The sequence below is a fragment of the Miscanthus floridulus genome, chromosome 12, assembly GCF_019320115.1.
Source record: "Miscanthus floridulus cultivar M001 chromosome 12, ASM1932011v1, whole genome shotgun sequence".
Lineage (NCBI taxonomy): Eukaryota > Viridiplantae > Streptophyta > Magnoliopsida > Poales > Poaceae > Miscanthus > Miscanthus floridulus.
This window is the reverse complement of record NC_089591.1, coordinates 67,543,099-67,570,261: the sequence shown is the minus strand read 5'-3', so window position 1 is coordinate 67,570,261 and position 27,163 is coordinate 67,543,099. Positions and strand designations below refer to the sequence as shown.

General features: G+C 46.5%; 2 protein-coding genes across 3 annotated transcripts; both read left to right on the top strand.

The window, feature by feature from the left end:
• Nucleotides 1–1,666: 1,666 nt before the first annotated feature.
• Nucleotides 1,667–3,308, top strand: LOC136497402 (protein DMR6-LIKE OXYGENASE 1-like). 2 transcript variants are annotated; one of them, XM_066493188.1, is made up of 3 exons: nt 1,667–2,014; nt 2,094–2,303; nt 2,506–3,308. In XM_066493188.1, the coding sequence occupies exons 1-3, from the start codon at nt 1,787–1,789 to the stop codon at nt 2,692–2,694; spliced, it is 627 nt and encodes a 208-aa protein (XP_066349285.1). In that variant the 5' UTR covers nt 1,667–1,786; the 3' UTR covers nt 2,695–3,308. The 2 variants fall into 2 exon arrangements, with proteins under 2 accessions (XP_066349285.1, XP_066349286.1); XM_066493189.1 differs by having other exon boundaries at nt 2,094–2,412.
• Nucleotides 3,309–15,648: 12,340 nt separating this feature from the next.
• Nucleotides 15,649–16,386, top strand: LOC136496043 (uncharacterized). Its single transcript, XM_066491784.1, has one exon. The coding sequence runs from the start codon at nt 15,649–15,651 to the stop codon at nt 16,384–16,386; it is 738 nt and encodes a 245-aa protein (XP_066347881.1).
• Nucleotides 16,387–27,163: the final 10,777 nt, after the last annotated feature.

Genomic DNA, 27,163 nt, shown 5'->3' with positions numbered 1-27,163 from the left:
AGGTCCGGAACCGTGGAAGAAGAACGACGGGCCGTGCGCCCGGCCCCTACCGCTCTGTGTTTTGCGGCTGTAGCGTGCGATGCGTGGGGCGCGCGCCGATATTTTTCTCGGCGATCAACAACCATATGATTCGCGCGCGCCGGCCGGACACAGAAAGAAGGTTGTTGGCCATCGTACGGTAGTGGCGGCACATGCTGGCTGCCTACCGTGGAATGCCGCCGCAACGCAGCCGATAAACAAACCGGTGGACGGAACCATTGGAAGCTTTTTGCAACGCCGGCACGGCACCACCCGTCGTTGTACTTTGTATAAACCGCCGCATTGGACGCCGCCCAGTCAGTGTTGGAATTGGTATCCTACCTGCACGCACGTAGCCGGTTGCCTACTACTAGTAGCCTCCATGTAGAAGAAAAAATATTGTCATGGATGAGGTCATCGAGCAAACGTCACTGGGACTGACGACAGCAGGTCAGCATCTCCAACATCATCATCAACTCAGCAATCTCCCAGCCCGGTCGTCTTCTCAATCTCACGGAGATGCCAAATTGCGCGCCGCACTACTCAGCTCTTGGATCCGGCGATCGGCCGAGAGCAACCTCCATCACACGTCGGCAGATTTGATGGGGCCGGGCCTCTCGCCGCGTCAAGCTCCAATCAAGACGCGATGCTTTCTTCTTGCGTGCACTGCACAGGGGGTGCTAGCGAGGCCTAGGCTAGCGGCTAGCCCCGGACCCCGACCGGGGCCGCGAAAGATCGATCGAATCGTGATCGTGAGGCATGCAAGCCACGGCCGACTAAATCGGCCGGTGGCTCCCCCACAGTCCATGTACGTGAGGTCCTGAACCGTGGAAGAAGAACGACGGGCCGTGCGCCCGGCCCCTACCGCTCCGTGTTTTGCGCCTGTAGCGTGCGATGCGTGGGGCGCGCGCCGATATTTTTCTCGGCGATCAACAACCATATGATTCGCGCGCGACGGCCGGTCACAGAAAGAAGGTTGTTGGCCATCGTCCGGTACGGTGGCGCATCCGCCGCGGCACATGCGGCCATGCGGGTGGGCACCGCCTAGTAGAGCGCGTGTCGGTGCTGTGGCTCCGGGACGGCGACGGTGATAACTCGTGGTCTCGTGGAGCCTACATGTGTATACTAGACGTCTCGTGTGGCTAGATTTCCATCGTTTTCGTAATGCCATGCGTGGCAGATGACGGACCTCCGGGGCCGGGTATGCGTGTCGGGCTGATCCTCTCCCGGCCAAGGTCTAACTGCGCGCCGACGTTCGCGGCACGATGGCGACCCGTCGTCACTCGTCACGGCCGGGTTGGAGGCTCAGGTGGCATGGGTAGGCACGGCGAGTGCTCTAGACGGAGAACACGGGCGGCGCCGGCAACGGCGGCAACCAACAAGTCCTGGTCGGCAGCCGACTGGAAACCTTGGGTTCGTTCTCCAGGCTGCCAAGATTAATCACGCGGCATTTTTCGAGCTGGATGAAGGTGATCCGGCGTGTCGACATGTCGTTCTCTCGGTCGTTTTCGCTTGTGAAATTAAGCCACAGCTCAATTGCGACTCCGACAAACCATTGTGGTTCGGCTGTTCAGTCAATCTAGTGCTCTGGAGCCACCGGGATGCCTATAAAAAGAGCAGCAAACCGGAGCATGCTATGTCACCAGCACAAATTTGCCATTGCACGAGCTAAACCACAACTAGTAGCTAGTAAAAATTGCCAGCACACAGCACAATCCAGCTTCGTCCAGCCCCAAGAGCGAGCTTAATTAGCTCACGGTAACATAACATGGCCCCAGCCATTTCCAAGCCTCTCCTCAGCGATCTCGTGGCACAGATCGGGAAAGTCCCATTGAGCCACATCAGGCCTGTCGGAGACCGCCCGGACCTCGCCAATGTCGACAACGAGTCCGGCGCCGGGATCCCGCTCATCGACCTCAAGAGCCTCAACGGGCCGGAGCGCCCTAAGGTGGTGGAGGCCATCGGCAGGGCCTGCGAATCGGACGGCTTGTTCATGGTACGTACTGACCGTAACGGACCACGACGAAGTGACGAACCTTATGCAACAAACTAACTACCAGGCTGACACTGGTTAGCGTACGTGGACAGGTGACGAACCACGGCATCCCGGCGGCGGTCGTGGACAGGTGACGAACCACGGCATCCCGGCGGCGGTCGTGGAGGGGATGCTGCGCGTGGCGCGGGAGTTCTTCCACCTGCCGGAGTCGGAGCGGCTCAAGTGCTACTCCGACGACCCCAAGAAGGCGATCCGGCTGTCCACCAGCTTCAACGTGCGCACGGAGAAGGTGAGCAACTGGCGCGACCTCCTGCGCCTGCATTGCTACCCGCTCGAGTGCTTCGTCGACCAGTGGCCGTCAAACCATTGGTGCATCATCAGTCGTTCCTTCTTCTCAGGTAGAAGCTATCCTAGAAAAAGTATCATATTTACTTCACCATTTATCTTATTATCAACTGATTCAATCATCCTAACAAGATTTTCTTATATAGGTACTTAATTTTTCAGCTCAGAGATACCCTTTCAATCTCGAAGAGTATCTAGATGAAGATGAAATCAGTTCATCGGCCACCTCTTCTAAAGAAGCTTTATCAGAAGAGACCAGAAATCGGATAAGGGTTATATTACCCACGCTTGAGAAGAATATAGCCGATTTGGTTAAAGATGCAGATTCAATGTAAAGAGTCTTCTTAGCAATTAAGGATAATTTATCCCCAGATCTTATCGAAGTCTTGTTACCTTTATCTATCATTGAAGATCAAGCCCCAAAGGTGAAAAAGGCTTAGAGGAGCCTGTCCAATCGTGAAGCTTTATTGGCCAAGAAGAACTCCAACAGACAAGAGACCAAAGAGCTAACACAGATGATCGATAATTTAAAGAACTCCCCCCTCAGGATCGATCCAGAGCTGAACCAACTAGAAACCAAGCGCGCAAAACTTGAGAAGGAACTGGAGAACGTGAAGGCTGCCATCGATCGCTATAAGTCCAATCTGGCTCAAATACCCAATGTCATTAAGCAGAAGAAACAGGAACTATTGACCAAGGTCAGAGAAGGCAAGGCCATCTACAACAGCCTTGAGAATATTCCTGGATCAGCCGAAGAAGACAAGCAACAAATCGCAGAAAGTCAATGTTATCCGGCTAGAAGCATTGACGGCAATTTAGGATGTTCTAAACTTGTAATCTGCATACCAACATATATTTTATGTAGAACCAATGATAACCATACTTTCTGTCGATCTATTGTATTTCTTGTCTCGGCTAAAGAGCCGATTTGAAAATGGCCGATTCTATATCTCTGACCTTAATCCAATTAAGTCTAAAAACATAGCCTTCATTAAGAAAACTCCTCAATCTTTTGTCCTCAGTTATCAACGCTGCATTCTCTTCGGCATTAGTGAGGTGGCATTTTGTCTTCTATTAATTGCCGTTGCCTTTTGCACGTCCCGAGATATCTACCACCTCGCCTCGTGGCTATAAATACTAGCCGAGAGGTCTAGCCCCGAACACATCTATACTTACAACTGCTCCTATTTCTCTGCACTTCTCTGCCTTCACAAACTCTGTAGCGGTTTTCTTCCCCCTTTTGCTTAGATCCAATCAACCTTATGGCTAGCGAGGACAACCGGGGCAAGCGCGCGGCGGAGGAGGTTCTGGAGGAGAACCTGCCGATGAGCCAGCGCCTCCGCCGTATGAGGTGAGATCGATATCTTCTGCTCACGACGATGAACTTCTCTAACTTGTTTATAGGTTTGTCTTGAATGACAGCCTTCGTCCACTTCCTCCTAGGGCCGGTGAGCCCTCCAATGCTGCATCTGATGCCGCCTCCGCACCGGATTCGTCGCCGGACTCCTCCGACTCCTACAACGGCGACGACGCCCGGCGTTTCCTCCGGGAGTGGAGGGCAGCCCAGGACCGTTATTCCGAGGCAACTCGGGAGAATGGTCAGCTTGAGACCCATCTTGGGGCTTCTGAAGCCGCCCCCTTGCCGTCGAGGAAGAGGCCAACGTTGCTCGGGCGCGGCTGGCCGAATCTGACGCCATGGTGGTGGGTAAGATGAACTTCCAAGAAATCTTTTCTTCTAATTTTCACTGTCTTTATCTTGATAGCTCCTTTGTTTCTGTGATCGCCAGCCCTGACGGTGCAGTTGGAGTCCCTCCGACTGGAGGCGAACATGGCTACGGCGGCCGTCAACGCCCGGGCCCCCCTCATGAACGCCCGCCTCCATGACATCCCGGCCTATGTCCAGGAGATCGCCCTTCATGGTGTCCATCATGGCGCATCGGTGGCACTGACCGCGGCGCAGGTCTAGACTGGGTACGAGCTCCATACCATAGAGACTGGTTTTCCGATGGGCGATGGCCCCGAGGAGCACGAGGAGTTGATCGAAGACTTCGTCGACGCGGCGGAGGCCATCGTGGACATCACATCCGCTTAGGATATGATAAACAACGTCTTTGATTAGTTTGTACTTAGGACAAACTAATCAATGAATAAAATCTTCTATTTTTTTCTATGATTGTATCTCATTGTACTTTCTGCAATGTCTTTATATACATCATGATTGTCTCTGTGTTTGTTTTTTGCTCTATAGGCGATACATCTCGTATCGGCTTTTCCCCTTTTTGGGGTAACTTTGAGCTAAAGGCGACACCCTTCTGGTCCTAGCTATTAAAGCCGATGACTGAACGAATCGGCTGTCAAGTGTCAATCCAAACGCTAAGATAATGTTCCTTTAGACATTTTCCATTGATCGCTTCTTGATAGGTTGCACCAGAACTCTTCAGACCAAGGATCAAACAATTGATCAATCTAGACCAGACATCTCATAGTATTCCCAAACAAAACAATCTTCAAATTCCTTTAATAAATCTATCAACTCTTGGTTATACTCAAGATCCAACTTAGCATTCACACATGTCGGCCTAGGCATATCTCTAGGACCAATATCTGTCTCCTCTAATTCATCGGCTGACGTAAAGCTATGTCCTAGTTTGCCATTCGTACCATCTATTAGGTTATCCATTAAAACAAACTCTCAAAGCCGACTGCTTGGATCGGCTGTTGGCCTTCATCATTAATTTTAATGAAGCCTCCTTCCCATAGCTTGTCGGAAAAACATTCGAAGTCTTCCAATTCCCAATATATTGGATCAGCTGTTGCGATACTTACAGAATCATCAGCATGAACCAGCTCAACATCATCATCATGCCACTGAGTCAAGCATTGATGCATAGTCGATGGTACACAATAATTTATATGAATCCAATCACGACCAAGGAGTAAACTGTATAAACCTTTTTCATCAATCACGAATAATGTGGTAAGAACAGTTTTACTTTCGATTGTCAACTCGACGTTCATTGCCTCCCTGGTCTTGGATGCATTACCTCCAAAATCCTCAAGCATCATGTCGGTCTCAATTAAATCTCCTAGTCCTTTACCAAGTTTACAAAAAGTAGTATAAGGCATAAGATTGACAGAAGCACCTCCATCTACCAATATTTTGCTCATCGGCTTCCCATCAATGAAACCTTTTACATATAAAGGTTTTAAGTGCCGATGCTTGACTGACTTGTCAAATATAGCCTGTTGTACAACTGTCAACTTGGCAATTATCTCCTCATATTCTGATTCATCAAAATTTGAATAGACTTCTTGATCCGCCGGAGCTCTAAATTCTGATGGCAATAGAAAAGTCATTTGAATATTAGCCGATGGTTGACCCCTATTGGCTGTTTGCTTAGCACGTCACATTTGAGGTCTATCAGATGCCTGAGCTTGTTCTAGCTCTCTGCTCCTCAGGCGTTGCACCCTTCTTTTCTGGCTTCTTGTCAAACCTCCTGGACACCATTGCCCTTCCTGCCAAACATACTCTTCCTCGTTATCTTCTTCTTCATAATCAGCCCAGTTTTGATCAATAACTCGCTTCCCAAGCCGATCATGAACACTTTTATTTTTTAAGCGCCGATCCACATTATTATGCTGATACTGATCTCGAGTATGGATAGACCGACGATTGGCTTGGGATTGCCTAAACTCCCAATATTGCTCACTGCATTCTAGGCAATCATTTCTAGTAGGCAATTTTAAACCTTCATTCCAACAATGTCTGAATAAATGACAACTTCAATGAGATTCAACTTGCTTTCTTTTGTACCTCTCTTTCTCCTATTAACGTTGGTATTTTTTCTCTTCTAACCAACACTGATAATCCTTTTCCTTCTACCGTTGTCATTTATTCAACAAAATCCGAGATGTGACACGTGGCCTTATTGCCTCGTCCCTTGATGTCTCTCCCTACTTGTATCAGCTCTTCTGTTGGTCACAATGCCTTTTAATCTCTCTATATTCATTAGCTGATATTTGCATCTTTGGGTTGATGGTTCCGGCTTCTTTGGCCCTAGTTGATGTTAGGACTTTAGTTTTCCCTTTAAGCAACCTAGCATCAACCATATTCTGATCTCTTGGAAAAGGATTATCATCAACTTTCATCTCCCGAGGTGTATCAAATTTGAGCTTCCCTTACTGAATAGCCCTCTGTATTTGTTGCCGAAAAATTCTGCACTCATTAGTAGAATAAGAAGTAGCGTCATGAAATTTGTAGAACTTCTTATTCCTCAATTGATCAGGAGTTAACATAACATGATTGGCAGCCAACTTGATTTGTCCCCTCTCAAGCAAGAAATCAAAGAGCTTGTCCGATTTTGTGACATCGAAATCATAGCTCTCTTCAACTCCTTTTCCCTAAGGATTTGGCACCATTACTGCCTTCTTGCCCCAATTCCATTCGACCGCAGCAACCTCTTCTTCTTCGTCGTCCTCATCACTATCATCAACTGAATATGGATTATAGGCTTCGACAATTGCGGTATTCTTCTGGAATCGGGTATCTCTGCGCATATTTTGGAATTGACTATTGAGCGCTGCCACTCGTTGAGCCAACTGACCTAAATTATTAAACTCTTGCCCAAGCAACTTCTCTCTTTATGTTGGCAACATTCCTTGAATAGCCAAAGTAGCTAGTTGATCATCACTCAAGCTCAATGAGAAGCACAAATTTCTGGTCTCTCAGAACCTCTGAAGAAACTCAGCGCCTGATTCATTAGTTCTCTGTCTTATAGTCGTCAAATCGGTAATTTTCTTTTCTCCTGTCCCTGTATAAAAATATGTATAAAATTTCTTCTCTAGGTCAGCCCAATTGGTAATGGAATTGATTGGTAATGACGAAAATCAAGCGAAGGCTGGTCCTGACAGAGACAAGGAGAAGAAATGAACTCGATGGACCTCTTCAATGGATGCTTCACCCAACTGTGTAAGATACCGACTGACATGTTCTATTATGCTCGTTCTATCTTGGCCAATGAACTTAGCAAACTCTAGGAGCCTATAATTTATAGAAAGAGTGACCAAATCATACCACTCTAGATATGGACGTTTGTACGAGAAGGTCTGCCCTTTTGGCTTCAAACCGAACTAATTCTTCATCATCTTGGTCACTCTGAGCAATAACTCATCAGCATTTTAATCTAGATTTCTTTGCAATTGTTGTCCCATCTACGGATTAAAATTTCGGGTACCTTGATCCCTCGGATTTGGAATTATATGAAGGGTGTTGTAATCTGTGCCATAATGATATCCTTGTGGAATCTCTATCTATTGAGTCCTTTGCTGATTTGCTGCTTGGTGTCTCTGGTTGTAAATGCTGGGATATGTATCTCTATGAATCCTTTGAACTGATGGCGCTATTTTTTGAGCCGACTGATGGTATTTGGCCTGATGTGCCAAAATTAACCATTTGATTCTAAACTTGCCCCGGCAACTGTTGCACATACTACACTGATAATCTAGGGTTATTTTGCATTTGATTAGTAGTGGTACCTTGAACTTGTTTAGATGAGCCCTGAATTGCCTGGACATCATTATTATCAGTTAGTGCTGCTTCTTTATGGCTAGTACCGGCTTGATTAGTCTCCTGAGTCGATGGATGTGGAATGTTGTAATAAGTCGGTCCAACCTAATCAATTGGATATCCATGAAACACCTCTTTCATGGTATTATGGAATGTGTTTAAGAAAGCTACATTATGGTTCAACATGGCATCATGAACAGACTTGTTTATGGCATCTATGAAGAAACACCTATCATCAGCTTCATCTATATCTGACTATCCATGCATCAAAACTCTTGGTAGTGGAAATTTCTGAACAACTTTATTGTCACGTGTCTTGGTGTAGGACAACAAATACTTGTTCTAAAATTCTTCTATAGCTTTACTGATGACATCTTTATCCTCATCAGGTAGGTCTTCATAAGGCACCATAAGGATGTCACTGTTGTTGTAAGTTGCCACAACGATTGTGGGGTCCCACCGGGCGTGTCAGAACACATGTCGGCACAAAAATGTGTCGACACGCAGCAAGCCAGAAGAGTCTGTTTGATGGAGCAAGACTGGAGATCCACTTGGCTTCAATGCAGGACCAGTCGACCCTGCGAATTCCTCCCAAGGGCGTGCTAGTTAATTTGACCTACAATTGTCAAGGAGAGAAAGTTTATCAGTAATTTAAGGTGGAACATATCGGTTTTGCCCAGACAGTTCCAAGTGTGCCGATATGAGAAGAAATCGGCTGTTAAGGATTGTAAAGCTCGCGGGTCATGATTGATTTTACACTAATGAATACAATGCACCGAGATATAAGTAAAATCATCAGCTAGGTAAATATAACTGGTGTAAAGCATTGAGCCGATAAGTTAGCGAGAAAGGATATAACATGCGAACAAATCGACTATCTAGTACAAATGGATCTATAAATGCTCTGAATCTAATCTATTACTATCAATAGTGAGATTCGACCAGATCAATGTAGCTATGATGATAACAACAGACTAAAGCCAAAGAATCCATAAAACCACCTATACGTCGATAGTTTTCTGAAAGACATGCTATATGTGTGAAAGCACATGCGAATCGACTGAAATAGCCGATTCAGGTAGAAAAGGGATTACAGCATGAGAACAATTGACTATTCAATATAGATAGATCTATAAACTCATTAGACCTAACCTGTTATCTTTAACAGTGGGGTTCGACCGGATCGATGGCAGCCGTGATAAAGACAACATATCAAACCTTTAAAATAAACAGACCTATTCACATTTAATAGAATCATAAAGACACACTGTAAGCGTTAAAGTACAGGCGATCGGCCATTTAACCGATGCAGGCATAACAAACAGTCAAGGTCACGCCTGGTCGAAATCAAATCTACTGGCTAGCATCCTCCAATCTAAAGTACTAACAGTGGGGATCGATCGGATCATTACATCCATAATAGCAAGCTATAGACCAGATTCAACTAGCTAGTAAACCTTCTCAAGATTAGACATGCCTTGACCGTGTACTATGCATGACCAAGATCAAAGTAGAACAGCTGATGAAACACAATATGTCGTTTAAAGTAAGAACCATCGTGATGTAACAAAATAAACGAGGGACTAAAAGGATGTGAGGCCGATCTAGATCGATCTCGATCGGGCAGGTTGATATTGTTGAAACTAATGACAATAAGAACATCAGCAAGATCGGTAACTTAATGAATCTATCCGAAGGATGCCACCCTTAGGTAAAGCCGATAACTTAACCTTGGTCTAATTCGAGCAGTGAAGGTCGAACTTAACCGATGCAGCCATACTTGAACTAGACAAGAGTCGATAACTAGCTTACACTAGAGCTTGTAAGAGGTCGGCCGGACTGATGCAGCCTTACAAATAGAAGTATACACCATGATGGTACTTACAGACAAGCCGGAGGTCGGTGGACCGATGCGGCCTTGCTTGTTGAAGAACTCGCCGAGATCTACAATACTCCTACTCTTAAGGGGTGGCGTAAAGCCAAAAAAAGTAATTGGTATTGATTGATTGGATGTCTTTTTCAATAGCCGAGGTCCAATATTTATACCCGGAACCTAAGCACGAATTCTACTCAAGTATGACTCATTACAATCTTTGGCCTAAGAGAAAACATTCGTAACTTAAGATAACTTGGACCCTAATCTTTCCCTTTTTGTAGAGTCCGACATGTTTTTTTGATGTGGCAGAACCGCCCAAAATAGCACACTTACGAAGGCGCTCGTCTTCCACCAGACACTAAGCACCTCGAAAGCAAGCTACAGCGGGCGGTATCCGTCGGGCACACCTAGAGGGAGAACCCGAAAGGTCCACATTTTTCCCAAGGATCCAATAATGAGAACGAGTTACAATACCAGTCCATTTCATACAACAGGGTTTCTTAAAAAGTGCATTATTACTATACCAAATACCAGAGCGCGGAATGACAAACAGCGAAATTTAAAAATAACATCTAGCAGTAAGGGGCGAGGATTCCGTCTGAGCCCACCAGAAGGATCCTCCACACAAAGGTACTCTTCAAGCATCACCCGCAATAGGGGTAAATAAACCCTGAGTACACAATGTACTCGCAAGACTTATCCGACTAGTGGGAATAATTTCCCGACTCCAAGGAATATGATAAGCTTTATGGTTTGCTGGTTTCTTTTGGCAGAAAGCAATACTAATAGTGAGTCCTTATTTATATATTATTATCAGTCGTATTATATTATCATCTAGCCAGTCTATATAAGCACCTGTTCTACTTTCCAGCAAGAATTGAGTAATTAGTTCTATTTCTTCTCCTTTCAACTTTCAGTTCTTACTATGGTGCTAAACCGCAGACAAGCCGTACTGGATTTCTCAGTGATTCGCGAATCAATGTGCCCAGCTGGGTGCCCCAAAAACACACGCCCCGCTTATACCTTAGGCACAAGCAGGACTAACCTATCACTCTCCTGTCCCAGGTGTCTAGGTCCTCGTCCAAACTTAGACTCCAAGCCCCCACTTCCTGAGCCCCAGGACTCACTGTGGTGCAAGGACCTCCACCATCTCCGCCTCCAATCAGTCAGTCCAGAAAGAGTTGGATCCACGACAAGAGAGCAACAAGCCTTTCCTGCGCCCATACCCAAGTATGCGCTCAGGACAATAAATCTATGACTTGCCTAGAGTCATATGCAACGACCGATCCTTAATCGACACGGACAGGGAAAAAGTGTAACCAAGTTATGCCCTGTTGGCCGTAGGACATAACCCCTTACACCCACCAGTACCCAATCCATATCCCTGCCCGGTCACCATTTTCCTTTTCACTATTTTATCATGAGTGATCATATTTTATTACTTATTTGCGAGTAATGGCAGGTTACTCACTGCTACCAATATCCTGAGCATAGCAGCTACTCGACCTATACAAGTAGGACTTATGGGTAGATATATTTATGCATGTAGTTTCCATGCAATGCCTGTAACATAAATGCACATCATATATATATATATTCAGTGATCATTAAAAATAGGAGTTATGCACCGGGGCTTGCCTTGGGCAGGCGATGGGTCAGTAAGGTCAGCACCAATAGGCTCCTGGGCTCCCTCCTACATGAGGATCTCCTCCTCGTACTCCTCGATCACCTCATCATACTCCGGTTCGCCGACGAGCACGAAGTCTACCAGCTTGTGATCTACATGCATGAAATGATGGTGCAATGCTTAGAAATATAACAACAGCAACTCTTAAAATAATAGTACATCGATTTAACTACTAAGCTAGTGCTACCGACCACGGTGCTAAGCTATCTGATAACAGGTTTGAAATATGACATTCATTATTATTATAGCAACTACAGATATTCTTACTCCTAATGCTGATTTACGTTATATACGATAAAGCAAGGGTAATGGCTACTTTATTTAACAACGCATTGTAAGGCTACAAAATTTATAGCAAGTACATAATAATCTAGTGAGCCTACTATAAAATTTTTATATCCATAACTATCACCAATCTTCGACAAATATTCCTACAACTATTAATCTACCTAATATTAGCCCACTAGTTTGGAATTTATGGCCCAATACTTGCCACAAGTAACTGCAATCAAACTATACTAACGAATAGACGGTATTTTTGTGAACCTAACAAAATTAGTCTCACTATTTTAGGATCACTACACAATTTACTACAAATTCTTAAAGTTCAGCTTGAAAACTAATTTGAATAAGCATTTCTATTCTTCTGGAAATTAAGAAACTGAATCCTAGCTCGTGGCCCACCACGGCGCGGCGCGCGCGCCAGCGAAGCGTGGCCCACGTGGGGGCGCGGCCTAGCCGGACAACGGCCCATGACAGAAGAGACGCGCGTGCGACGTAAACAAGCAAAAATGCCCCCAATCTACTCGGTATTTACAGCGAGCTCTAAGGCACTATTTCTCTAGTCTATGTTTTTACAGATACGCCCTCCCCCTTCTTCTTCTTTACCGTGGCGACGTCCCCCAGCACCCGTGCACACACTGGCGCGATGGCGCAGGCATCGGGTGGCCACGCCGGCGTCACCCGAGTCTCCAAGGCCTAGCTAAGGGACCGATGATTATCTCCACGACAACGTGCAGCGGCTAGAAGCGATACGGCAAACAGGGGCGTCGTCCTGGGCTCCCTCCCCTGCGGTGGTCCTTGACCTATGATGGCGGGTGTGTTCCCGTGAGCCACAACAAAAACGGAGCAAACCAAATAGCTAGCGAGCTAGAGGCACTACCCACAGAGACCCTTGAGGTGTCGGTCTGGCTGGAGAAGGCCCGAGCTGAGTTGGCCGCGTGCGCACCGACGATGCGACGACGCCCGGTGATGGTACGACCATGTCGGTGATGGCTGGCCTGCTGTGAAGCTACGGCTAAGGTGCACGGGGTGCTCAGGAGGGTACGACTAGGCTGATGGTGCAATGAATCGCTACTGGGTGCTCGGAATGGCTGACTTGCCGACGGTGCAGCGTCCGTCCGGTCTTATGGACCCGACAGGGCGGCGATTACAAATTGCGGCTCTATGCAACAGTACACTTGGCAAGGTGGGGATGGTTGCACAGCCAGCTACCTAGCGGAGCCGAGGGTGTGACTGAATTGGAGCATAGCACTGAGGTCACGGTGAATTGAAGGAAAGGGGGTCCCACCGGCCTATGGCGACAGCTAAGGTAGGGGAGCTTTGGCACGGCTTGGTTCGGCTCGGCTGCGGATGTCAATGCAACAAACAAGCATACACAACAATGGGGGACAGCGGGACATGGTCTAGGCGGCTGTCCGCATGGCCACGGCTGCAAGCCGACGAGGCTCGGCACTGGCGTCGCAGCGGGCAGCGCCTAGGCAAGGGAAACACAGTGCAAAGTGACACCGAGGTGATGGGAGCAGGTGGTTGCCTCACACCCGTGCCGCCACGGTGAGTCAACAGAAGCAGGGTTGGCGTGGCGACGTGTGGCGTGTAGTGCGGGACCCGGTGCACTCCCAACCAAAGCAGGGCAGGGCATGGTCGGCAGGGCTTGGTCGGCGTCCCAGATGCAACGCGTCGGCCACGGTGCTGTGACCCACGCACGTCAGCGAGTGGTAGCCAACAGCCGAGGCAGCAGCGCTAGGACTCCATGCGTGAGGTGCAATCATGGCGGCAGTGAGGATGCGGTCGGCGCTTCGGCGCGCGCGCTGGGCGAGCCAGCAGTAGCGCCAAGCCGAGCAGCGATGGTGGCCGCGGTCAGCGCGCGGTGGCAGGCGGCCTTGGCATGCAGCGCAAGGGCCATGCGCGTGCACTGGCGCGGTAGTGGGATGTGGCCAGCGCGACAGCACATGCTGGCAAGCCAGCAGCTGTGCTAGGCCAAGCAGAGGGTGGTGACCGCGCCCAGAGCTAACCCACGTGCCATGCACGCATTTTAAAGCAGCTTAAAAACTTGTTCTTGATGCTCCAAACGCCAAACCAGTTGTTTGATTCGCAAGAGGGTACGTCAAGCTACCAACTGAAGTTGTGACATCGAGCTAGTTCCTAAGTCGATCGCTCTACAAAAATTGCCAAAAGCGGCTTCGTCGACCCCTTTCAAAACTTACGCGGAATAACGTCGATTCGAACGATTTCGCGTCGAATCCCAATTCCGACCTTCTGGATGTACTAGCTAGCTATCCTTGTCCTCGACCGCACCTATTTCATTGCTGCCTACGAAGCATGTACTACCAACTCTATCAAAGTTCGCATAAATGTTCTTTAACATTTTTGTTCGATAAAAATTCGGTTAGACTACTAAACCATATTATGTGACATGAAATGTAACATTGATTTCTTGTTTTGCATAAATGTTTCAAGTGCCGAACATTGATTTATAATTCATGTTATACACATATGCACATAAGTGTGATGCTCATACAATGTTTTAACAAAACCGTATAATGTAACACTGAGGGTGTTACACCAGACGCCAACCGTAGCTCATTGACGTTATCTACTGATGTCATCCGAAGAGAGCCGATTCTAGTTCCGCATCTGAATTAGCTGATATCGATCCTTATGCAATCGATTCCTTGATGACATAATCTTGGAAGCTTCGAGTTCTCGTGTTTTTCTTCCCAATTTTTGGTGTAAACAGATGGGGACCTAGACCCCTTGATAGGAGAGTGGTGGGTTGGTCCTGCTTGTGCCTAGGGTACAACCAAGACATGTATTTTGGGGGACCCAGCTAGGCTACATTGATTCGTGAATCGCCATGAAATACGTACGACTTGTCTATGATCTAGCACCGTAGTAAGAACTGGAAGATGAAAGATGATGAAATGGATCTGATTGCTCAACTCTTCCTTGAAAGTAGAACAAGTGCTTACATAGAATGGTTAGCTAATGAACTAATCATGACTGCTAATAAAACATACATAAGGATTCACTACTAGTAATGCTTTTTGCAAAAAAGGAAACCCAGCAAACCATAAAACCTAGCATATCCTTTGGAGTCGAGAAATTATTCTCACTAGTCGGGTAAGTCTTGCGAGTACATTGTGTACTCAGGGTTTGTTCTACCCTATTGTAGGTGCAGCTTGAGCAGTAGCTGTTGTGTGGAGGATTCTTCTGGTGGGCACAGATGGATCCTTATATCTTATCATTAGATGTTTATTTTAATTTTGCTATTTAAATTTCGCACTCTGAACTTGGTATTGTAATAATATATTTCTGAGAACTCTTGTCATATGAAATGGACTAAGTATTGTAAATTCGTTCTCATTATTGGATCCTGGAGGAAAAATGTGGATTCTTCGAGTTCTCCCTTAGGGTGTGCTCGACGGAACCGTCCGATGTAGCCAGCTTTTCAGGGTGCTTAGGGTCTGATGGAAGACGAGCGCCTCTGGAAGCAGTGCTATTCTAGGTGGTTCTGCCACATTAAATTGGACAAAAGGAAAATTTTAATTGGAGGGGTAGTCATATTATGATTATAAGTTTATTCATGAGTTGTTTTCCATGCATTAATTCCATTTTTGTCCAACTGGTGATATAAAATTAATGTACAAGAATGTTTTATTTATGATATTGCTATTTTCTGACCAAAGTTGATGATAGCAATATTATAAATTTTTATTTGTGAGTTCTATGCATTAGTTCTATTTCTACCCAACGTTGATGTAGAGTTAATGTAGAAGCACATTGTATGTTTTAATTTTGACCAACAGTTAAATTAAGCCTTGCAATTATTATGTCATGTTTTCTCACTTTCTCTAATGATGTTTTCAGGACTCAACCCTATGGCATTCATCTCGCACATTCTGCCTCTTGAAGGGGGCAACTATCGCGTATGGCAAGAGAAGTATGAGTTGGCACTTGCGCTGTCCGAGAATGACCTAGCACTTACCTCACCGTGTCCTACTAAGCCAGTGGATCCTGATGAGGCAGAGAATGAAACTGATGCTGATTTCACTGCTCGGCAACAAGATCATGCAGAAGTGAGAATGAAATACGATCTTGATCATAAGAAGTGGGACATTTCAAACCACAAGTGCTTGATGGTGGCTAAGTCCACTATTTCTGATGCAATAAGGGAATCAATCCCAGATTGTGACACCACCAGCGAGTATCTCAAGAAAGTAGAGAGTCAGTTTACTGGCTCTTCAAAGGCTTATGCAAGCGCCCTGATCAAGAAGTTATTCAATAAGAAATACTTTGGTGGAGGGATAAGAGAGCACATATTAAAGATGAGCAACACGACATCCAAGCTCAAGCCAATAGATTTGGGGCTCAAAGATGAGTTCCTGATTCATTTGGTTTTTGTTTCTTTGTCTAAAGAGTATGAAACTTTTGTTGTTAATTACAACATGCAGCCCAATAAATGGGACATTGGGAAGCTCATTGCCTTGTGTGTGCAAGAAGAGGAGAGGCTTAAAAGCTCACAAGGTGACTCTGCTAACCATGTGAAGGACTATAAAAAGAACTTTAACAAGAATGCCAAAGCTCAAGGGAAAGCCCCTCAGAATGTTCACCATTAGAAGAACAACAATGTCCAAGTTGACAAGGATCAATGTAAATGGTGCAAGAAGTATGGACATTATCAGAAGGACTATCTAGATTTCCTTGAAGAGCTTTTTGAAGAGAGGTGAGGACATTATTACATTCATAGATGAGTCCTTGTATTTAAGTTATTCAAAATCTACTTGGTGGATTGACTCATATGCAACTATTCATGTTGTAAATTCATTATAGGGATTTTATACGAGGAGGACCCTATAAAGAGGAGAAAGAAGAATTAAAGTAGCAAATGGAGTTGAAGCTGAAGTTGAAGCCATTGGAGATCTCTCTCTAGAATTAGATAATGGTTTTGTGCTTCAGCTTTCAGATGTCCTTTTATGTACCCTCTTTGCGTAGAAATTTGATAAGTGTTTCACATCTAAACGATCATGGATATGATTGCCATTTTGGTAATGGCAAATGTTAGATTATGTTTAATAATAAGTGTGTTGGTCTTGCCTTCTGACAAAACAAGCTTTATTTGTTATCACTTTCTGAGAATGTGAATGTTGTGAGCACTGAGAATGAGAATGCCTCATCGTCTATGAATACAAGAAATAAGCAGAAGAGAGTTCAAGATGTATCATCGAAATTATGACACTGTCGTTTTGGCCATATTTCGAGGGGAAGAATAGAGTGATTGATTAAGAAATCAATTCTTCCGCCATTAGAATTTTCAGATTTAGAACAGTGCATTGATTGTATAAAAGAAAAGTATGTTAAGAAAATAAAGAAAGATACCAAACGAAGCGTATGAATTTTAGAAATAATTCACATAGACATCTGTGGTCCTTTTCCTATGAAGAGTGTGGATGGTTATGATTTATTTATAACATTCATATATGATTATTCTCATTATGGCTATATTTATCCAATTAAGAAAAGATCAGAAGCATTGGATAAATTTAAGATATTTAAGACTAAAGTAGAAAATCAGCACAATTTAAGTATTAAGATAGTAAGATCCGACCATGGGGGGAGTACTACGGTCGACACACCCCATATGCCCAAGTTCCTGGACCTTTTGCAAGATTCTTACAGAAAAATGGCATAGTTGCCCAATACTCTGCACCGGGCGAGCCTCAGCAGAATGGAAGTAGCTAAAAGATACAACCGTACCTTAATGGATATGGTGAGAAGTATGATAAGTTACTCTACTTTATCGATAAGTTTATGGATGGAGGCAGTTAAAAACCACCATTCATATTCTTAATCGAGTGCCAAGCAAGTCGGTGCCCAAAACACCATATGAGTTGTGGATAGGAAAGAAACCATCACTTAACTATTTATGTGTGTGGGGTTGTCCTAGCTGAGGCTAAAGTCTTTAACCCAAACATAGGAAAGCTAGACTCTAAGACAGTTAGTTGCCATTTCATTGACTATCCAGAAAAGCCAAAAGGTTATCGCTTCTATTGTCCTGACAGATATACGAAGTTGGTAAAAACAAGACATGTTGTGTTCTTAGAGGAAGAGTTGATCAAGGAGAGCATGGTAGCGCGAGAAATTAACCTAGAGGAGAAGTAGGTACATGTGCCTACTCTGATGGTTTAGGAGCCATTCTTCACGCTACCTGTTGTTGCTGCACCAATAGTGCAAGACACTGTAGTAACAGCACCTATTGTTAGTTCTCCCGTGGCGACAATGAATGAACATGACAAACCTATCCTTTAGGATCCTATAGAACCCGTTGTCACACATGAGGAAGAGCAACAACAGCCTCATATAGAACAAGCGTCAACTAATGAGGCCACTAGAAGGTCTAAAAGAGTTAGAAAACCAATTATTCCTGATGACTACAAAGTCTATGAATGTGAAGAATTTTAAATAGAGGTTGATACCACCTCATTTGAAGAAGCCATGAGAAGCGCTCACTCATCAAAGTGTCTTGAAGCCATGCAAGATGAAATGAGATCAATGAATACCAACGGTGTTTGGGACTTTGAAACAATTCCTAAAGTAGCCAAGACGGTAAGCTGTAAATGGGTCTATAAAACTAAATATGACTCCAAAGGGAATGTAGAAAGATTTAAAGCATGACTTATGGCGAATGGCTTCACGCAAAGAGAAGACATAGATTACAATGAGATATTTTCTCTAGTCTTATGTAAGGATTCTTTTAGAATTATAATGACGCTTGTAGCACATTACGATTTAGAATTACATCAGATGGATATAAAGACGACAGTTCCTAAATGGGGATTTGGAGAAAAATATTTACATGGCACAACCAAAAGGTTTTGTTGTGGAAGGAAAAGAACGTATGGGATGCCATCTTAAGAAATCCATTTACGGATTAAAACAAGCATCAAGACAGTGGTATTTAAAGTTTGATAGTATAATAATTAAGTTTGGGTTTCAAGAAAATATAGAGAACAATTGTGTTAATGCAAAGTTCAAGAATGGAAAATACATTTTCCTAATCTTGTATGTGGATGGCATCTTACTCGCTAGTAGTGATGTTAATCTACTACTAGAAACAAAGAAGTTATTGTCCTCGAATTTTGATATGAAGGATCTCGGTGAAACTTCGTTCGTTCTAGGAATAGAAATTCACCGAGATAGAAGAAAGGGGGTTTTAAGATTATCACAAAAGACATACTTAAAAGGTTCTAAAGAAATATAGTATGCAAAATTGTAAGATTTCACCTGCTCCCATAGTAAAGGGCGATAGATTTGGGGAATTTCAATGTCCCAGAAACCAATATGAGATCGATCAAATGAAAGTGGTTCCATATGCTTCAGCTATCGAAAGTTTACAGTATGATCAAGTGTGTACATGCCCTAACTTAGCATTTGTTATCCGGGTTACTTGGCAGATATCAAAGTAATCTAGGAATAGAACACTAGAGACTGATAAAAAAAGTTTTGCGTTACTTGCAAGGCACAAAAGGCCTCATGCTAACATACAGAACATTTGATTCCCTACACATAGAGGGCTATACAGATTCAGATTATGCGGGAGATGATAGAAAGTCCACGTCAGGATATATATTTACTCTCGCAGGAGGAGCTATATCGTGAAAAAGTTTGAAGCAGACTGTCACTACATTGTCTACGATGTATGTCAAGTTTATAGCGTGTTATGATGCCACGGGGCAGGTAAATTGACTGAAGAAATTTATGTCCGGATTGAAAGTGGTAGATGACATATATAAGCCACTCAAGTTGTGCTGCGATAATAATCGAGCAATATGTTATGCTCACAACAATAAATCAAGTGGTGTTGCCAAACATATTGACATAGAGTATTATGTTGTGAAAGACAAAATCCGGGATCATCTAATTAGTCTTAAGCACATAAGTACAGAAAAGATGCTCGCAGATTCGTTTACAAGAGGCTTACCACCCAACAGTGTTCAGAGAACACTTAGCCGGTATGGGTTTAAGGGAAAGCTTATGATTCCTGGACAATAAGGGCCTAGTTGAGAATCTGTTTCGAAACAGAGAGGTGTGTTGTAGCTGTTAATCCAATTGTACTGAGTGTTGTGACGAGGCACGCTCTATGCACTAATCTGTGATGGAATGGAAAAAAAAGAGAAAAAGATTTTAAGTTTAAGTCATAAGGTGAGATCAAGGGGGAAAATGTTAGGTTGATCTTCTCCCGGCTCGGTCCAACGACCGAGTCAGGGCCTGATCCGCGCGTTGATCGGGGGCGTCCAACCGTTCCATGTTTGGTGGGCCCCCGTCGCGCAGCGCAACATAAAGGAGGTGGGAGGCCGGGGCTTGCGTCACGAGGTTCACCTGAGCCATCTTTCTTCCACCTACAGTCATAACCCTAATCCGATCTAATAGGGAGGCGCTGAAGCGATGGGAAGCTCCACTGACGTCTTCACCGCCGCCTCTACGCCATGACTACACTGCGACCGACCTCAACGCCGTAACCAGTGACTCCACCGACCCAGACCGTATCACCTTCGTCATGGCTACATCGAGCTCGTCCTCCAAGCACACGGATGGTCGGTGACATCTCATCTCCCTTCCTCTCTCTCTATCATGTTCTAGGAAGTTTTCATCCCGTATATAAGGTTGTATAGTACCCGCTAGATCTATGTCTAGTGATCCGCTAAGTCTATCATAGGGAGATCTCGATCTTGCTGCTGCTCCCGTTGTTGTCCCTTAGAATGTGCATCAGTTCTCTGGCGACGGCGAGCATGCAGAGCCCGTTCTCGGCGCTAGACAGGCACCGGACGGCGAGCTTGAACACCTTCCTCACCTCATCGTGCGAGGCCGGGAGCTGCTTTCCCGACTAGAAGCATCGGGTCGATGACCTCGTGGAGCCTCCCTTCCCTCACCTTGGGACGCGAACCGAGTCGAGCGGGATCTACTGCCTCAGCCCCGTCAGTAGCTCGATCAGGAGGTGGCCGAAAGTTGCACACGACATCCTAGGTCGTACGACGCGGAGTAGTACGTCGCCAGCCTCGTGAGCTTGTAGCCGGCGATCTTGGCAGCGAAGTCGGTGTCCAGGAAGATCTTGCTGGAGCTGAGGTCGTATAGGAAGGTCCGGGCTAGTCTCGTGCGCCTGCAGGTACAGTGAGGGCGCTGGCGAGCTCGATGGTGATGTTGACCCGGTGGTACCAGCTGAGGACGCGGCACTTCATCTGGCGCAGGTGCTCCTCCAGCGTGCCCCCGGCGAAGTGCTCGTGCACCAGCAGCAGTGGGTTGCTGGAGTCGAGGCAGAAGCCCACGACGCGGGCGATGTTTGGGTGAGAGATCTTGGATAGGAGCTCGATCCGGTCCAGGACTCAGCCTCAGCTTCCCCTGCGTCTCGTAGCCGATCCTCTGCACCGCGACCAGGGAGCCGTCGTCGAGCACGCCGGCAGTGGACCAGTGCCGTCGACGGTGTCCACGGCCTTCTCGCTGTCGAACCTCTTCGTTGCTTCCTCCTGCTGCTCGTACGTGAACTGCTCGTACGGTGTCCACGATCATCAATATCAATTACAGTCCTAGGGTTTCTGGCTTGAATGGTTGCTAAAAGAGTTGGCAGATGGTGATATGAGTCCTTGTAATTACCGAACCTCTTCTCCAAGGCCAGCTGTTTTGCTCTCCAAGCCATGTCATAAGACATCTCATAGCCATATCTGTTCTGAATCGCAAGCATTACCCAAAATGGAGACATGCCAACTTTTTCAACTATCTCGCCATACATTACATTGGCCACAAATTCCGCTGTCATGTTCTTATGCTTCATCAACATTGTCTGCAGCAAGCAACTAGTGTGGTTGAACAATAGTGGTAATGAAGTTGGTCTCCGTACGTGGCATATGACCATGAACACGCCAAGTACAACCTTCGGTCAGACATTTAACGTCCCATATCAGTGGGGTTAGAAATAACCACCTTGAACTGCTTCTTTTAAAAAAAGCCCACCGTCGAACTGTGTGTTGCAGATGAACCTTGTCATGAAACATCTGGCCTTGTCTGACCTCAATCCTTGAATACGCCCACAATGAATGATGAGCATCATCGACCGTCATGCAATCTAGTGCTATGTGAGCCCAATCCTCAGGGATATCGGTCCTCGTCGTCAAAGCTCTGACCCACAAATTCATCCACAAAAGGCATGGTGCTCTGCATCGTCAGACTCTATTTGTTCCACGATTATTTCATCCTCCTCACCCTGATCAGCTTCCATATAAGGACCATACTCTTCCGCTTATCCATCCTCTGTCGAGTTCTGAACCGTCTGATCATCGCAAACATAGGTATGCTCATCATTTGTGGCCTCTAAATTGTCCTTTGCTGCACCTGTGTTGCTACTCTCACCCTGCATGCCACCATCCAGGAACTCAACAAGCATGATGTTGCAATAACGACGCTCCAACGCCTTGGACACAAGAAAATGCCACTTCTTCGTGTTACTGACCTCATACAACTCACACCTCCATCCATTTCCCCGCAATTTAGGCACCAACATACTAATCCTGAAACGATGCTAGGAGGGCGGAACACTCAAGTATTCATGTAGCTAGGCTAAAACTTGTTTCCAGGCTATAATCTAGCAGCGAATTCAGTTCTGTGTCAAACACCTGAAACTTGCTAAGGTCTACCCCGCTATCCCCATATCTGATTTCACCGTTGCCATGGTATATTATGAAAGGGACTAAATCGGTCGACATTCCTGGTCGCATTGTGCAAAGCATCCAGTCAGTTAAAAGAAGTATCATGCGAACCTACTCTAACTAAACAAAATAAACTAAAAAACTAACCCTACCAGCAAACTACTAACTAAACTAGGCATAATCCAAAATAATTATCCGAAACTAAACCATAACCCTAAATAAATCGAACCATAACCCTAAAAATCTAACTAAAAAGAGTAATCTACAACTAAAACTAACCCTAACCTACCTAAAACTAATCTACAACTAAAACTAACCCTAAAATTATGGCCACAGGTTAACCCTAAAAACTAATCTAACTAAATATACAACATAATCCAACTAAACTAACTAAAAAACTAAATAAAAGTAAACTAACCCTAATCTACAACTACAAACTAAATATACGATTTAATCTAACCCTAACCAAATCTAACTAATCTACAACCAAAACTAATAAAATCTAACTAAAGTTACTTAAAAAGGAAATCTAAATTAAAAAATCCCATTCCTATCGGCACTTGGCCAGGCCGAGGGCGAGCACCTACAGTGCGAGCAGGATGGTAGTGGGCCCGTGCGTTGGGGGCGGGAGGGGCAGCGGCGGCGCCAGATCCGACGTTGCCTGGCGAGCAGCAGCGACGCGACAGCTAGGACTAGCAGGCGCAGCGGCGGCGACGGCGGAGTCGCGCGCGAGATAAAGAGAGACTGCACGAGAGAGAGAGTGCGCGCGAGAGAGGAAGAAGGCCATAGATATTTTAGACCTATCGGCCAGCCATGGGCCGACAAGGCCCTATCGGACCTCTATGGGCCGATAAGACTGTGGGTCCAAGGCCTCTCGGCCAGCTGAAGGATGATAGGGCCCTATCGGCCGTCAACGGGCCGATAAGCCTATCGGTGCGCGCTGTGCAGAGACTAGTCGGCTCCTGGGAGGCCGATAGGGCCCTGTCGGCTCTCCATTTGCTTATAGGGCACCTATCGGCTATCCAGTGGCCAGACTACTATGCTTATAATCCTTTTTATCCAAATGCTATATTTGTAATTAATAACTAAAATACTATTATTTAAAAAAAATCTTTACAAAGGCAGTAAAAAATCCGCCTCCATAAATGGATTTATGGAGGCAGTTGTCTCCTCCAAGAATAGTCTATTTTCAGGAGGCGGACGTCTAAAGACGTCCGCCTCCGTAAATCCATTTTCGGAGGCGGTTACACTATAAGGCCCGCCTCCAAAAATAGTGGCCCAGTAGGTAGCCCATCTTGGCCCAATATCGCGTTCATTGTATATATACGGAGAGTTAGGGTTAGGGTTTCATTCTCATTTATCCCATCTCTCTCTCTTAGCTCCCAACCATCCCTCCCTTTGGCGCGCCCGACTCCTCCCTCTCAGGGCCATGTCGGCTCCTTCCCTCTCTCTCCTAGGGCCACGTCGGCTCCTCCCTCTCTTTCCTAGGGCCACGCCGGCTCCTCCCTCTCTCTCCAGACGTGCCAGCAGTGGTGGCCTCACGCGTGGGCTCAGCGGCAGCGGCCTCACGCGTGTTTCTGGCGACAGCGGCACCCCTCTCCTTCGAGCTCCTATGGCGTGGATCGAGCTCCTCCCTTTCTCTCTCTCTTGCTCCTCCAGGGTGGATCGACCTCCCCCAACGCGGATCGACCTTCCCCGGTGTGGATCGAGCTCCCCCGACGCAGATCTGGCCACCACCGATGCGAATCCAGCAAGGAGGTGGCCATCCCTGCTAGGATCCAGTGATGGCGGTGGCACGGCGGGTGACGGCAGGGCTAGATCCAGCTACTGGGCTGGGAACGGGCTCACCGACGGGCTCATGGATTTTTTTTGTTTTTTTAATCGATTAACCGAGGCGGACATTCTAAGGCACCTACCTTCGTTAATCGATTAACCGAGGTGGGCAAAGGAACCACCTTCGTAGGTCTCCATTAACGGAGGCCTTCGAATGGAGGCAGTTGCAATGCCCGCCTCCATAAACCAAAAACACCCGCCTCCGTTAAACTTCCTGTACTCGTGGAAGAAGGTGGAGGAGGAAGAAGAAGACGCGTGCAGTGCGGGAGGAAGGAGGTGAGCGAGCAGATTTATCCATGCCTGCACACACGGGTGGTAGTAACGCCCAATTTTCTTATGTTAAGTATTATTCTGAAGTATGAAGTTATTTTACGCCTTGTAGCCTTTAGAGCATGATCTTGTCATTTCTAGCTGACTGATCTCCAAGCTGCATCTATTTATAATACAACATCTTGTTGGTTCAGCCATGTTTCTAATTCTAAGGTAAATTTTGGGTAACCACCCTGCCATGGAAAATTTGCCATGTTATATGGGTCATGGGAATTGGGCATTCTATTTGTGAGAATACAAAAACAGACTGTTGGTGCAGAAAGTGACCAACACATAAATATTTGTAGTTTTGCCATACTGTTGTGATCGGATGTGGCCTAACACTCAATGACACAGAGTTTATACTGGTTCAGGACAACATGCCTATGTCCAGTCTAAGTTGGTCGGAAACTTTATTCCTCAACCCAAGTGCTCAAAGTTTGTTGTGGGGTTACAAATGAGAGGGAGTAAGATGGGGGTGCAAGAGGCCCGGTTGGACTCTGGACCGAAGGGCTGAGAGAGATGGGAGCTCCTATGTTCGCTAAGTATTTGAGCGTGTGCTCTGTTGGAATCATTTGTCTGATCCTGGTGGTCGAATCGTCTGTCCGATCGTGTGTGAATCATCCTGTTATTGGAGAGAGCTGCAACCCCTTTTATAGATGAAGGGGATGGCTTTACAAGAGAGAGAGTGCGAGAGGAAGAGAGTGTGTGTGTTTCATAGTCTTAGTTGCCCACACCATCAAGTACAAGGTAGTTTGTCGACGCCCATAACACCATTGATGTCCGAATGCATGTGATAGGCTCCATCGTGATCTTCTGGTACGGACTGATGTCGGTGCCTACCATACTATAGGATAAATGCCAGCGCCCATAACAATGTTGGTGTTCTAACATGTTTGGAAGGTTGCGGTGCATCCTTCTAATATGGCCTGACAGTACTGTCCTACAGGTTTGTAGGGTACAGTCCCTGATATTGCGGTTGACTGGAGCGCCCTGCCTTACTTGCTCTATCTATTTCCTGGGTCTTCACTGAGCGAGCGTCCCGATCGGTTGTTCCCCATTCGGCTCCGACCTCCTAGTCGGAGAAGAGCTTGTAAGCATAGGTTCGATGTACTTTCAGTCGAAGAAGCGAGTCGGAGTTGGAGGCGAGCGTCGTTTCTTCTCTAGCTAGGCCTTCTAGGTCGGGGAGGTGGGCTGGAGTCCTGTTCCTCCTTGGCCAGGCCTTCCTAGTCGGAGAGGCGGGCCGGAGTCCGTTCCTCCTTGGCTAGGCCTTCCGATCGGAGAGGCAGGCCAGAGTCGGAAGTGAGCGCCAGAGTTGGAGGTGAGCCGGCTAGGCCTTCTAGTCGAAGAGGTGGCCAGAGTCAAAGGTGAGCGTCGGTCCTCCTTGGCTAGGCCTTCTAGTCATAGAGGCAGGCTAAAGTCAGAAGTGAGCGCTGTTATCCTTTGGCCAGGCCTTCCTAGTTTGAGACTGGATCGCCCTTCTAGCCTGTCGTTAGGTTTTTGGGCCAGCCTAGGAGTTGCGCAGTCATTCGTAACGTTTGTTTGTTGGGCTAAGTCTTTTGCTAGGAAGTAGGTCCATGAGGGACCCCAGATTTATGAACCCAACAGGAGCCCCTGAGCCCCTAGATGAATCAGGGTAGAATCGTCTAGGGGATTTTTTTGTCTTGACATCGGGTGCACGCGAGCGCACCCGTAGATGTAGCCCCTAAGCCCCCGGGTGATTCGGGTGGAATTGTTTAGGGGGTTCTTTGTCTTGCCAACAGGGGAATTTTTTGCTTTTGACAAGTGGGTGCGCGCGAGCGCACCTGTGGGTGTAGCCCCTAAGCCCCCAGGCGATTCAGGTGGAATCGTCTGGGGGTTCATCTTGCTAGCGGGGGAATTCTTCATTTTGATAGTGGGTGCGCGTGAGCACACCCGCGGGTGTAGCCCCTGAGCCTACGTCCGACTGGTGAGTCGGTTGGAGGCTGAGCAACTTGGTACTCTTTTTTCTGGGGCCACAAACTATCGTTCAAGGTGTTAGCCCATGTTTGTTCTGCTCGTGACCTACGCAGTCGGTTGATTTCCTGAGTCGGTGTTAGGCGACCTAAGCCCCCGAGCCCTAGTTGGGCTTTGGTAGGGGTTGGTCTAGTTTCGTGCATTACCCTATCCATGGTTTTCGCAACCGGAGGGGCTGAGCTAATGTTGCTTGCCTCGATGGCTCGAGCGACGCGCTCGGTGAGCTCGCTAACGAGCATGCCCAAGTGGAATCTAGGTCCATCGTTCATGACGGGGTCAGCATAGCCCTCATGTGGCATTCCACTGCTCCTTAACTAGCGCCCCAGCAGATGCTCGGGTCATTCCATGAGACCGACCTAGATGGCCCACTGGCCTCCCATCGATGGAGATTCTATGGGCATGGCTCGAGGTTAGGATCGAACAAGGAAGGTTGAGATGACCCTGTCTGCTTTGGGATGGACTGGGCGATGGTCGCTCGGGGCTCATCTGCAGTTTTCTCCCCTGGCTCTGTTTGACGCAAGGTGGCCTTGAGCCCTTCGTGGGCCAGCCTTTGAACCCCGAT